Source organism: Lineus longissimus, chromosome 17 (assembly GCF_910592395.1).
Source record: "Lineus longissimus chromosome 17, tnLinLong1.2, whole genome shotgun sequence".
Classification (NCBI taxonomy): Eukaryota; Metazoa; Nemertea; class Pilidiophora; order Heteronemertea; family Lineidae; genus Lineus; species Lineus longissimus.
Window position 1 is genome coordinate 8,812,647 of NC_088324.1, and position 14,250 is coordinate 8,826,896.

At 40.1% G+C, this 14,250-nt stretch overlaps 1 protein-coding gene across 10 annotated transcripts in view; it reads left to right on the forward strand.

Moving 5' to 3' along the window:
* LOC135501153 (GTPase-activating Rap/Ran-GAP domain-like protein 3) overlaps window positions 1-14,250 on the forward strand; it is a 185,742-nt gene that overhangs the window by 116,410 nt on the left and 55,082 nt on the right. The window contains exon 1 of one of the 10 annotated variants that reach the window (XM_064793028.1): window positions 9,806-9,892. The exons of the other annotated variants lie outside the window; for them this stretch is intronic. Within the exon in view, the coding sequence (XP_064649098.1) occupies window positions 9,849-9,892 (44 nt within the window). The 5' untranslated portion in view covers window positions 9,806-9,848. Of the gene's footprint in view, window positions 1-9,805; window positions 9,893-14,250 lie in introns of those variants that run through there. 10 annotated transcript variants of the gene reach the window in all.

A 14,250-nucleotide genomic window follows, 5' to 3' on the forward strand; every position in this document is an offset into this window, starting at 1 on the left:
CGTGGCGACTATTCCTGTTTGATCTTTTCTTGGGATCTTGCTGTCGTGACGAGATCAAGGTGTGTACGGGGCGTCCCAAAGAGTCATGGAATAAAATAAGTCCGACACGAAATGATGTTAACTTATTCATACAATAAGAATGAGTTAAGTGATGCGGCCAAAATGTGATGTATTGTGCATTGTATTCTAAATTGCAATTTTAGAATGCAATATTCTAAAATTGACTATTTGCAATTTGGGACCAAGAAGATTGAATTGATGGTTTAAATCAGTGGGGTTACTTTAAACTTTTTGGCATCTGATGCTGCTTTGATATATTTGGTGAGAGACATTTAAATCTTTTGTACGCCCCAACGAATGTCAGTTCAAGTTAATCGAATCAGGGAACTTAAGTCTCAGTTTCGGCATTTGCAAAAATAAATGATCTTATAAAGGATAATGCGTAAATAAACCGACAGTCGATACACGGCGTCGTCTGCGTCTGGTTTGGTATATACATCTACTTGTCCTGAACTTAATAAATGTTAGATATTCTATAACATATATACCTAGACACTCCTTAAACGCTCACCGCCCATACGTTTTCCAATCCCATCCGACACTTTCGACCATATCTATTTCAACCCACGTTGGAGAGAAAAATTGCACGAATTGATGAAAGGTGTAAAAAATTACTTTGAACTCAAAATCTATTTGAAATGTATGTGAGGAAAAAAATTATTGCTTCGAGTTGCGTTTATATTGGCAAAAGAAAAAAACGCACAGATACACGACCGCAGGACCGTACGTAAGATTTTTTTTTAATCCAGAAGGAACAAAAAGGATCGTTTTTATTTTCTACCTTTGGCGCGATTTCAAAGATGGATAACGCACTTTTCCAATAATTCATTGTGATTGCATCTAATCGCGTTATGAGGGGAATTCCTTTGGCGTGGAATCCTAGTTTTTAATAATCGCGATTTTAATTTGGCATTCATTCGTTGCCGAGCAAAGTGCAATTTGATTGGAACGTTACGTTGTGGCTGGATTTATTAAAGTTTTGACAATGAGGCTATAGCTAGGGAAGGGTTGAAGTGAAGGAAAAATTGAAGTGTTTCGCGCTGAATAGAAATGAAAAGACATGTACAGAGACGAAGGTTGACATTGATATTGCGCACATTAAGGCTATTCCTCCTAATTGGGCTAGTGAGCGATTTGAATAACGAAATGCATTGCAATTAAAAGAAGAAAAGAACGTAATGGCGTTTTTCGTAAGGAAGAAAACTCTAATGTCGAAAGTCCCTCGGACCATCTCTATCATATCTTCATGAGAAGATATTTCTGACCCATGTTGCTGTTCATGTCCGATCTCCTAGTCTCGCCATTGGTAACGATTGCCAAGTCATACTTGCACCGTGTACAGACTCGGCCCCAGATATGGTACATTTGGTCTCTTCCGCTTCAGGAGGCAAATGAAGCGCAGTCCTCTCATTGGGAGATTGGTTCATGCTATATCACCGGCTGTTAACTAGCCACCATTGCCCACTCGCAGACTTTCCCGTCCCCTTGCTATCCATGCCATATCACCGGCCACCCACACACGGCAAATTAAGCACTCATTGGTCAAGCATCGTGTCTGTAATGGGAAATCGGCCATTAGGTTCGGAATCATGGAAGAGATATAACCAGGCAACAGTCCGTGACTAACCAAGGAAGGTTGGACGCCTACTGATTCCGCTGATACCATTACCAGAGGCAATTAATGTAACCTTTTGTCTGTTTGATTAATTTGGCCTATCAAGGGAACAAGTAATGATGAGACTGTGCGCAGTTACATACCCAATTCCACAAGGGCGTTTCCTTCTGCAGTTACCGTCGCGGAAAACGTGCTCAGCCTTCCTGGTTATTTGCTAACAAAAATTCCTACCAATTGCGCTAGTGAGCAATCGAATAACCAGCGAGTGTTGTGTCGCATTGGGAAAGTACTCTAGTGGAACTAGGCCTTAGCTTTAGGTTAAGCAAGTGGAGTCATTACAACTCTTCTGAGCAATGAATGCTCACTACCTTGGGAAGTTGGCATGGAGAAGTTTCCCTCGAACCAACTGGGACACATTTGGTGACAATTTAGAGCCTTCTAAAATAAAAAATGAAAATAAGAATAATGAGATGAATCGCCTCTCCGATTTTGATAAAAGGTTTTGACGAGAAACTGTTTGTTTTTTGCCTGGCAGAAAGCATCTTATCTTAGCAAAGGAACACTAGCTACAAGCAACGGTATTTGTTTAGTCAGTTTTTCGACAAACGCGGTCCATACTCGTTGATGATAGCCCTAAATAACACTGCGAAACCAATGGATTACTATCACCCCAGGGTGTGGCCATATTGCGGTTGACTAGATAACAAAAAGATGCACCCAGCAAATAAGCGCACCTTGTCACCTAGATCTTAAGTGGTTTTGTTGCGCATTGTAACCATGACTTCGCGTCTTTCGCAAGTGGCTGGAGGCGTCACAAGAGGGTTGTTCAGTACTGTTCAGATATCTCCAACCAATTACCCATTTGTGGTGCATGCAGTTTTCAAATACATGTATAACTTTCACAAAAGGTATAGCTCTAGCATTATCGTATTTCGTTTAGCAAATCTAAGCACTCATTTTATAGCGTTGTTTCCTTCATCTCATATTTATCTTCTATCGGATGTGCCGATATAGCACGGTCTTATTTGTCCGTTGTGAAAAAAAGTGTCCTTCTTTCATACTAGTGTCGTTTATATGCGTTTATAGGTAAAAGTATGCTTCTGCACTCGTGACCTTCACCGAGGCAGTGATTAGAGTCAGATAAAAATCCTCAGTCCCCAGGATACTCAATCCTGGGCCGTTTGAAACTGTTACACCAGCCTGTCGTGACAGGCATCTTAGACCCGGTTTTATTAGCTCTACAAAATATCTGTCGTACGATAATAACGTCACGGGGCTCATTTCCTAACATATAACGTATGAAGTATGTAGTCGTCTGCTAAAATAGCTAATTTCAGCAAGCTCCGTTTTTTTTTAAAAGTATCGATTCTTTGCAAAGTTGATTAGTAATCTCGTTATAAAATCTAAGGCAACTTTTTGTTGTTAATTAAGTGCTGTGAAGCGGCCGTAATTGCCTCTTTAACCACTTGTAATATGATTATGTTAACTTTTCAAATTTAATTAAGAAGTTTGATCGATTTTATGATGAGTTTAGGAGAGGTTTAACGACGAATATTATTGTATCAAAACCTTCATTAACTTTGTAGATATGTCAACGAAATGATTTCCCTAATGTTTTTGATTTATTTTTGTTTATTTGTTAACTGTGATTCGTATTGTGCAACTTGACTGTTTTACGTGTTTCTGTCGAACGTGGTCAGTTATGAATAATGTACTTTATTATTTGTATATGTTAATGTCTACCTTTCTATCTCGTTCTAGGTAAGTAGAGTTCCATTTCAAAGAGTCAGGTAGAGTAAATTAGAAGCTTTTTAAAGACTTTTAGAATGTGTGGGTATTCCTTTGCCCTCTGTTACACAGATATAAATGTGGGGTAGCGCATTACCTCCATGAAAATAGGTTGACAAAAAAATGGCGTCCTCCCATGTCGGCGTCAAAGGTCAATCGATTTGCATATCTGTAACGTGTACAAACAATTGTCTTCAGTGTTTTGATTTCGTCTCATTCTTCGATACTTTTTTTGTTCGAATAGAGAATGATTCTGGGAGCGATTAGCGCGTGGAAGGACTCTGTCCTATATCTTGATGACGAAAATGTCATAAAAATTGGGTCTTGTCTTTAATGTATATATTTATATAATCATAGTTGCATCCCGATAAATATTCCGTCATAAGTATAGTTTTTTCTTCCTTGTATATATCGGGATTGATCTGGGATATAGAAGACTGTTTAGTCCAGATTTCAGGTGACGATAGACCTTAACATGCTCGAACCAAAGGCACAATAGATTGAGAGACACTATAATTATATATAAACTATATCTGATATATTTTGGCGTTATAGTATCATGCGTTATAGAGGAGGCGTGTTCGTTTTCTTCGTCCAAAGTAAAACGTCCTTTAAGATGATCCCATATATCGTTTAGAGATTCTCTGACGGCCAGAGAGTCTGATCGCCCTATATCAGCGCAATCCATCAATTTGACTGGCTCGTTACGAGGCTATTTGGGTCCATGGTGCTTGGAAATAGTGATCAGTCACGGCTAGATAAATCAGAATGAGCGTTGAGACATACTCGTTTATATGAGGTTCCGCGGAGGTCAGATTTGAAAGACTGTGATACACGATATCATATGGTTGTCAACTCGATTTAACCTGGCCTCATGGTGACACTCCCCAAGTTGATGGGGAATGCCTTTGAGTGTGCTTAACGCCATGCTAATAATTGAATTTATGTCCAAGATGTTTTAAGCGTGATATATAGTGTATGGTTATTGCTTCATTCGCGCAATAAAGAATGATGTACGGTTAGTAGAGTCCTATAAATCACCATTCCTGCTCTATTGCTATTGGGATTTTCAATATCATTGAATTGATGAAACCGAAAGGGAATGTCCAATTAGTTCAATTTTTACTGTGCAGACAAGTGATGCCAAGGCGTTGGCCCTTGCTGATTAAGAAAAAACTCAAGTACTTAGTTAGACTGTGATTCTGGAGGACACATGAAGTGTCAGTTTCGATCGCGTAGTGTATTTTCTAACTTAGTTATTACTACTTCAAGAAAATTGACTTTGCAATTGTTGGTTCAGCAGAGGAATCTCGACTTTCTGCAATATAAGGTCGATTTTTTTCGTCTATGCTCTTCAAATGGCATTTGAAACCGCGCAATCAGCCCTCTTATTACGGAAAGAAAATCATTTTCCGGGCAAATTAACGACGGGAAACCCGCAGAATCCTTGACTCAAAGAACCGCGCCTTGCTTGCGGCAGTTTAGCTGACTTACCGAAGACCCAGGTGTGTCTTTGAAGTTCCCCAACATCTCAATAATGACACTCGCAAAAACACTGAACACAAATCCATGGAGTGGAAGGAAGCAAAAATGTAACATGGCAGTTGGTGAATGCTGAGCCTGTGCAATTACAAATGAAGCCAATGACAGCAGTTTGAAGTAGGTTTTGAATAATCAGCTTGACGCAGCAGGTTCAGTTTCTTTTAAATCTGATCATATCGGCATACCAGTAGTTGAGTTACAACCAACAGATATCGTCACCTTCATCAAATAATTTCCTAAGTCATGTTTTCTACTTTTGACGAAATATTTAGGCAGGTCAGAGAGCGGGTTTTACATCCACTTCAAAGTTATTGTGGTATCTTTCACTACATTTTGGCCTTATCATAGTTCGCTCATGTGGCAAACTGTCAAAGAACGGGCGACACTCGGCTGGAATGACATGTTTCATCGACTGAAGGTCGTTGTATTTCCTCATCTTGATAGGAAGCTTTCTTAGGTACTTGGGATTCATAATTATGAAGTCCTTCACTAACTGAATTCTCTGTGGCAGTAGGCCTACCTCCCAATTTCTGAATTCGGAAGGCGATGATACACTCTTTTCAAATACTTATTGCCACGCAGTTTCGGCTTGTCGATCTACCGTCGTTGTGACTACTATCCATCCTTCACGATGATAGTTTAGGATTGATTTTCACCGCCAGCAAGTCGGCATGAGTTTCGGCTTCCATGGTCAGTCAGTCAGAGATCCATTGACCTGGTTTGCATTTGACTACAGGCTAGATGAAAATGAGGTGGGAGACGTCCATCCCGCAATGCCAAAAGATGTCTTTGATCATGAAGTTGCGTTTTCTTTGGAAAGAAGAGTCGGTAGAAAGCTTCCGCGGCAATTTCCCATCCACGTGTTATTGACGTCTCGAGTACTTTTCATGACTCCACGGATAATTCTCAAATTTCGCTTGTCTTGTTCTCGTAATCGATACGCGCTTCCTTAATAGCAGCAGCCACGTCTCAATGGCAGACAAGAATCAAATTTGCAAAACGTAAGAAGCCTTGGAACAAAAAGCGGTGTTTTTAAACCAATCTTGTAAACAGTTTTCTAAACGCGAGACGTGATTGGCGGATTTGCCCCCGCCTGCTTCGCGCTCATTTTATGTGGTCTCCAGAAATCGATTTCGATCACCTAAAAATTCCATCCCACTGAGTTTTTTTCCGAAATTGCCCACGGGGGTATAATAATCAGGCTGTAAAGAAAAATCCCTCCTGATCAGAAAAGATGGAGAACTGTCTGCCGCAGACCGCTGTTGCGGCCAAAGGTGCTATTTCCGACGATTTCCACTTCCAAATGACCGCTCTGGGACCGTAATGGTCGCAGTAATCACCAAAAGCCTTTTTTCGGATATAAGATGGGTGTGAATGGTGGTGAAGCAGGAACTGTAGAACATCGTTACGTGGACGAGTTTTGGATGGCCAATCTGCCCCGTCGGCAAATGCCTTTTGCGTGACAATTGTGCAACCGAAGATTTATTAGTGCTGTCCTCCGTAAGGACATCCAATGACAGTGTTTACGCGAAATGTTATTTGCGTAACGTCATATGCAGGAAAAACAGAGTTTGGGGTCGATGCAGGGACCGAGGAGAGCACAGATGACACAAGTCAACAAGCATAATGATAAACCACATAACATATTGACGTCTTAATCAATCTTTCTCAACCCTAAATTTCGCCCTTGTGGCAAGGCGAATAGCCTACGCGTCTCGAGACATTCGCGAATTATTACAAACGGCCAGCAGACACGCTCAGTAATGCAGATAAGAGGGTAAAGTGACGTCTTACGAGATGAGGAGGAGGTTTAATGTCGCTGGAGACAGCCAGAAATCGAATCGAATGATTGAGCGCAGTTGGTCGGTTCAGAATCGGTCACTAGGTCCACTGATCCTCCGACAGTTTCTTCAAAAGAGTTGTAGCCACCACGCCAGAAGCACCAGCATTGCCATCTTTCAGAATTTGTTTGAAGTGAAACCATATGATGATCATTATCGATCTCGAGTGACTGCATCCCTTGGTAATAGTTTAAACGGATCGACTGCATCTCCATCTATGGTAGTTACAACGTAATGTAGATGTATCTTGACTCTGTAAATGCCATCTGGTTTACCATTGAGTCTACAGATGGAGTAGGCTACCTGGAAACAGATACCAGCTGCTGAGTCGACTAGATGTTAAACCCTGGTACATCCTTGATTTTGCTACTTTAGTCACTTTCTAATGAATGGTGAGGTGCTTTCAGAAAACAACACATTAGAATTTAATTTTTCATTTTCGATATACATGTAGTTCGAACGAAGAACCATATCATTTCTACCTTGACTGAAAGTTCCTGTCGTGTTGAGAGTCCATCGCAACCTCGTGTCGGTAGAACACCTACCATGTTGTGTTCACAGTCTTAGAACACATTATATGTTGTGTTCATAGTGTCATCTAATATGACACAGAACACATCATATGGTGTGTTCAAAATCTTGGTTACGAGACAGAGTACTTTTCATGCTGTGTTCATAGTCTTATCTAATATGATACAGAACTCATCTTATGATGTGTTCATAGTCTTAACCGATATGAGACAAAACGCATAACTCTCTTGTGATCTTGGTCTTAGCAAATCCGAGAAGGGATACCCGTGTTCCTAGCTCGTAATTACTTTAGATAGACGGTTGTTTTGTAAAAGTGTGTTCTGTCAATGAATAGTCGTAGTGTGGTTTATCAGATTACTCCCCATCCATGCCTATAGCTTCTCAAGGGTTAACCAAATCCCACCCGCTGGGTAAATAAGGTCCGCCGGGTTTAACACGGAACCTGTCAAGAACACTCTCTGTAGCTGCATAAGCCCAATATGTTTACATTGCTTCTTAGCTCGCCTAGTCCAAGGAGGTTTAGCTAGTGATCACTCGCGAAAGACATCGTTCCGGGAATGATTAAGATTTTTCGACGAGAAGGTTTGTTCCTTTTATTCGTGTTCAAAGGGGAGAGGGTGTTCGTGCCAGTTTCTCATGTTTAGAATCAGCTAAGAGACATTAAGTTTGATTGATCAATCGACCAAATGAGGTTTTAATTCAAAGTGTATCCCTAATGTGAAAGCTTGGGCTTAATCTGAATCCCATGCTTCCTCGTATTTCTCATAAGGAACTACGGATTAATTTGGAAATTCAGCTTGTGATCATACCTGAAAGTTATCGGAATCATTTTCGCTTTCACTAAGTAGGGCTGTGGCCTTATTCCTAGTCAACTTCTTCGAGAGGGGAAGAGGATTTTGACTCCATTTTGTCATTTGGAATCAGCTAGGAATATACCATTGCCACAACGAACCTGGTGAATTGAAAAGTTACGGTTATCCAGAAAGGCCTTTGTAATTCTAACGTCCATTGTTCTAGTGAGAGGAAGTCTATGTAACACCTTTCTAAACAGGTGGTTGCCGTCACATCGGTTCAGGAACCAATTAAAGACTGCGCACTGATATTTTTCAGGTCGTGAAATAGGTACGACATTCGTGTAGGATTTACGTTTCTTATTTTTGATCAGCATTCGCAAGGCAGTGGACAATTTGTATTCAATTCGTCGGAATATCTTTGAAGTTTATCAAGGGATGTAGACAGTTTGTACAAGTAAAATGTATTAGAGGTATCCTTTTTGGTGCCATCATAGAATGTTCCAAAAGGTGAAATTTAAAATTCAGAGAGAGTACTAGTATAGCTTGCAGGCGGCATATACTTGAGGAACTGCACTGTGACAACATAGCCTACTATCCTAATATCTTAAGGCTGAGTATGCGAGCTTTTTTCGTAGATATCTAAACGAACATTGACTAATGCTCTAGATCACACATTCGTTGGACATTAAGCGACCCAAAATAATTATTTTAATTTTTTTTCGCCCAATGCTTAGCGCCGAAATACCCAGTGCTTTTTCGATGGCTTCTGGACGTCCTCGTTGTGGATATTAGTGTAATGGTCAAAAAGTGGTAAGCTAACAGTACGATATGTGACCTAAGTGTTTGTTGTGGCGGCATTTATTTGCCAAACACTCAATCATGTTGTATTGGAATATTGGAATTCCCTCACATTCTCTCATAGGCGCTAAGTCCATGAACGAGAAGGGACGAATTTTATAGCATGTTGTCGTGTAGGGAATATTTATCACAATATCACAGCATATAAGCAACGTATTGAGAAATAAAAACTTTTCATTTTAATGATCCATTTATACGAATGCCTTTTTTCAACTGTTAAGTAGTTGATACATGCCTCTAATGGATCATATAAATACATCACCTCGACTTTATTTCGATTTCACGTCTCATGTTGGCCAACCATTGCTTTCTAAAAGGACTACACCTCAAAGGAAGGACATGTAACTGTGAGAGATAGGAATATGTTCTGAATTTGTCGTTTAACAAGGCAGATTTGATGTTGATATTACAGTCGAATTGATGCCTTTTTAGAAAAAGGAAGGAATTTTACTGAGGCCAGGGAGATTCAGCTTTTACGTTGGCGCTGCGAAATCGCAATATGCAAGTATTAATTACAAATGACATATTAACCCGTGACTTCGTCGATTACTTTACCAATATTCAAATAACTGCTTAAAGAACAGTTTTGTTCGAGACGATATGTGTATACTGTGTATTTTCGGCCGTTCTAGGCAATATCCCCCGAACAAGCCTCGTACGGCCAGGGGTACTCTGAGGAAAAGAGACCCAGTAGCTGGATCCCCGGAGAAGGGAGACGCTCTTGGTTCTGGAGTGGGTGAGCCCGCCGGGCTGAAGGACAGGCTCAAGAGGCGGTCTTTCCGGCCCTCGAGGCAAAGCATACCCCGGGTCATCAGGAGAATGTCCAGGATCAGGCGGCTCTCAGGAAGATTCTTCGCGAAAAGGTAAAACTCAAGTTTATCTTGACTTCAATTGCACCGTCGTTTACAAAGTATATCAACTGAAAAAAAGAACCCATACCCCATCAGTTGCTTATGATCAAAATGTGAGCCTTTAATTACTGATTGCAGAACAAAGATAAAGTCGAGTTCGGTATACTTTACAAAATACTTGCCTAACACGACATTTTCTGCATGCTTATTGGATTGATACATCACTTTGCCTCACCTGAACTATCGTGTTGTTTTCAACTAATTTTGCTGAAATTGACATTGCCGCGTCCTTGACGAATCCAACACTCGTTTGTTCCCTTGCTGTGTGTACCGACCAAGGCATCATATTACTTGATTACGCGGGGAGGGGGATACATCGGACCTTCCCTTATCACCTTCCAGGCAGTTTCAATGAACTTTTCAACTCCATATTTGTAAACAAATGCACTTAGAGGCCACTTTGTCCATCCCTTGAATACTGTAACCAAATGCCATTGTTGGACTTGATATTTTTAACTGACATTGCTAATGACAATATATTGTAGTGGTGTGCAATCATTCATATTCATATTCAGAGATTGCAAAGCACTATTTTACGGGATATTTTGTTAGTGTCAATCCGTTTGCACCGCGGCAGTGATAGAGAACGAATCTATCACAGTCCTGGCTCACGATCACTACAGTGTGTTGTTCCGGTGACAAACGCGAAAGGAAAAGGTGATAAACAGGTGCATTGGCTGATTTTTTTTCGCCGCAGGTTTAGGATAGTGTTCGCAGAATATTCCAGTGGGTATATTTGACTCATCACTAACCATAAGTACAGGTTCACACTGATCACACTCGTTCCTTTGCTGTGTTTGCACTGATTCGCATGTGTGTCGTGACTCTAAAGGCATGAAGGAGTTTTTCAGAACTTGCAGAACTTGCAGAACTGCAGACGAACAGTTGGTAGTTTTACTCAAGTTCACGGAACGTCGCTGTGACTAAATCTAATTCATTGTGGCCACGATTCCACTCTGTTCCGCCAGTGGTCGCTTGTACACTTATTGCTATTGACGCCGTTGCCAAGGTACCTCCCGCCGCGCCATCCAGCAGTCGAAGCCATGTGCAGTATAAATGATGACTTGTCGGTTTCGTACCAGTGTAGCATTAACACGTCCATCATTGGATATCATTTGATATAAACGAGCAATATTTTGATTGGATATTACAACACTGTGCCTTATGCTTTGTTCTAATCCTCACATTCAGGTGGTTAGTATTTGTGGTTCCCATTTTGCAAATTTCGTCTGGATCCGGAATTCGTTTGAACCTATTACATAGGAGATTGTGTGGGATACGTTCAGTTTAAATTCTATCTTGGCACGATTTGGATGTCTTGTATTTTTCGGGTGACGTGTAAAAATTCTGTCCATTGGTAACCCTGGTACGATTTGGATGTCTTGTATTTTTCGGGTGATGCGCAAAAATTCTGTCCATTGGTAACCCTGGTACGATTTGAATGTCTTGTATTTTTCGTATGACGCGAAAAAATTCTGTCCATTGGTAACCTTGGCACGATTTGGATGTCTTGTATTTTTCGGGTGACGCGCAAAAATTCTGTCCTTAGGTGTGACACACTAGATGCGTTGTTTTGCGTTGAAATTATTACATATGTGTGAATCGAAGCATAAGACATCAAATCAAAATATAGCAATTCTCTATCAATCGCGTGATATTCTTGAATAAAAATACATAAATTCTCGTAAAATGTAAAATACAAAACATAAAAGTCACGAAAACATACACTCCACACAGAATTGAGATTACGAACTGTGCTATTGCTTACTCAGTACAAAACCGGTTGGAGTATAACCATCTTAACTTTGTTGATGACGAGTTTTCGCTCATGCTGCAATGGAATTGTTGTTATCAAAACTTACATGCAAACTGTTTGGAGTTGCCTCACAACACTTACCTGGCTTAACGTACTTTAAACTTCCTCAAAGAACTCAATACTCGGGATTTTCGCTATCATACCTCCACGTATCAAATGTACCTCAATGAGTCGGCCTTCATCTTCCTATACATATTCTTGTAAATTGCTCATTTTTTAAATAAAAAAACTTTTATTGGAAAGCTGAGAGAAATTAAGTAATCTGCCGAACTGCTGAGGAGTATTGGTTTGCATGGAAACTAACATGTACTTGTACTTTACATACTTGAACCTTCATGTCATGTGTACATTCTATACATACTTTAGTCATTCCACAATCTGTGCATCGATATTTGCTCTAAGCACTGTTCATACAGGTACAATTCAAATATTGTGAAATATTAAACTTAATGTTTTCACTACAATACCCGATAAAATGAACCGTTACGCGTTATAGTCAAGCATACTTTGAAATAATCATCATTAGTTTGAGATTTGTTACGATTATTGTGATATTCAAGACAAACCACGTGAACACAGTTCAAAATCGCCATTTCCTAAAACATGTCCAGTTGATACTTAAAGATATATTGTAGAATTAGGGCAATATATCTGCATGAAAAGCTGTTTTTCTCGTTCAGGCTCGCAGGGGAGGAGGATTTCCTTGCTGTACTGCAGCCATGCGTTGGGTGGTATAGAATATTTTCCATAAAGAGGACATATTTTATAGCAGTGGCTCTTGAGTCATCTTACTGGTGGGACATGTGCAAGTTGATACATTAAGTGTACCGTCAGCATCATTTAACTGTTACAGTGGTCTCTTAAAAGAAGGTTAACCAATCACTCAGAAAATTGCGACATGCTGTAACGTAAGGAATTTCTATTGATATTTAATTAGACCAATTAGTTTTTGTGCGAATTGACAAGCTGATTGAACAGTTTAGTCAATCTACTCTTTTGCAAAATACTTTTCTTACTTATCCATGGCCCCAACTAATATATCATATTTGTAATCTGAAAGGGAATTTTGCCTGCACCTTGGACTAAAATTGATATTTTATATATACATGTACTCCGAAATGCGGATTTGTCTGTGCATGGCTATAGACACTAATGGATGTAAAAATAGAGGGACTAATCGCGGGGGACGGTGGCTAGACCCAATATCATGAGCATTAATTCTATTGTTGCTTCCACTACTCGCCATCCAATTACGATTACCTTCAACAGAACTCTCGTGTAGCCCATTCCGGCACGAGAAAAAACAGCTTTCCGTCTTGATATCTCCCATTCAAGCCTTGGTTGCTCGTTATCGCCGATGTGTGATGAACAGCTAGTGGTATCGGAGTTCATACTGCAATATTCATTAAAAACCTCGCTGGGTTATCAAGATTAATCCTCAATTGCGGGCTTTGCGATGCAAGTTGTACAGGGGGTTGCAGAAAGGACATGGCGTATTTTTTACACCAAAAATAGTGTGAAAATGAGCAAAACTAGCATCACGCAAAGCTATTGGCCTATTCGTTCAAGATTCGAGACCCACCCCAAAGGGTGCTGCATGTATTCAGCGCTCACGTTACTGGGATTCAATGAGCCAGTGTAAATGAATACATAAAATGTGGAAATCCTCTTGGGTCCAAAATTAAATTGAAGAAAAACAAAGTTATAAGAAATCTGTCCTGTAGTTTACAGTGGCCCATATAGGATGTTGATATTTACTTCTGAAAAAGCCTGTATGATTGAATGCATTAGCATCTTGAAGTGTGAAGAAGTAAATTACGACTCGTCACAAGGGTACCATTGAGTCAAAATGATCATTTTCATCTTGACACCATGCAACTTTAACTTAATGATGCTGATGATGGATGCTGAAATCGTAAATGTTTGGAAGCTGAGGTAATAATGGCATCCTCTCTGCTAAAGGTTAATTGGTTTGCGAAATTCATTTTGCACAAAAGATCGTCATAGGGAAACATCGTTTATGTATGTACCGCGTCACATGAAATGCACTGTGGATGCTGAAATCGTGAAAATGGTTGAAATTAGTTGTTATAAGATGTTTTCATGGGCTAAACGTTTTATTGATGTGTAAAACTCTTTTCACATGAGACAGATTGAGTAGAAACGATTGTAGAACAACTCTCATGACGCTACTTAGCAACTTGAAATTCAAAATCGGAAAAAAACAATGAATGATGCAACTTCGGGAAGTGGTCGAGTGTTGTTTTCAACCCCCAACCTCCGAGCTACTCACCCAACGCCCTCGAGCTGTGCGTTGAGAATCTTCTCTGGAGCGCATTATTCTTACCCGACATTCTGCGGCCGGTCAGTTCTCAAATAAATATTTCTTCATCACGACATTCCTCCTCTCATTCATGCATCTCATGAGCGCAGCGATATTCGTCATGAATATCACTCGTCTCGTGAATAATAATATTAAGTCATATGCGTTGTA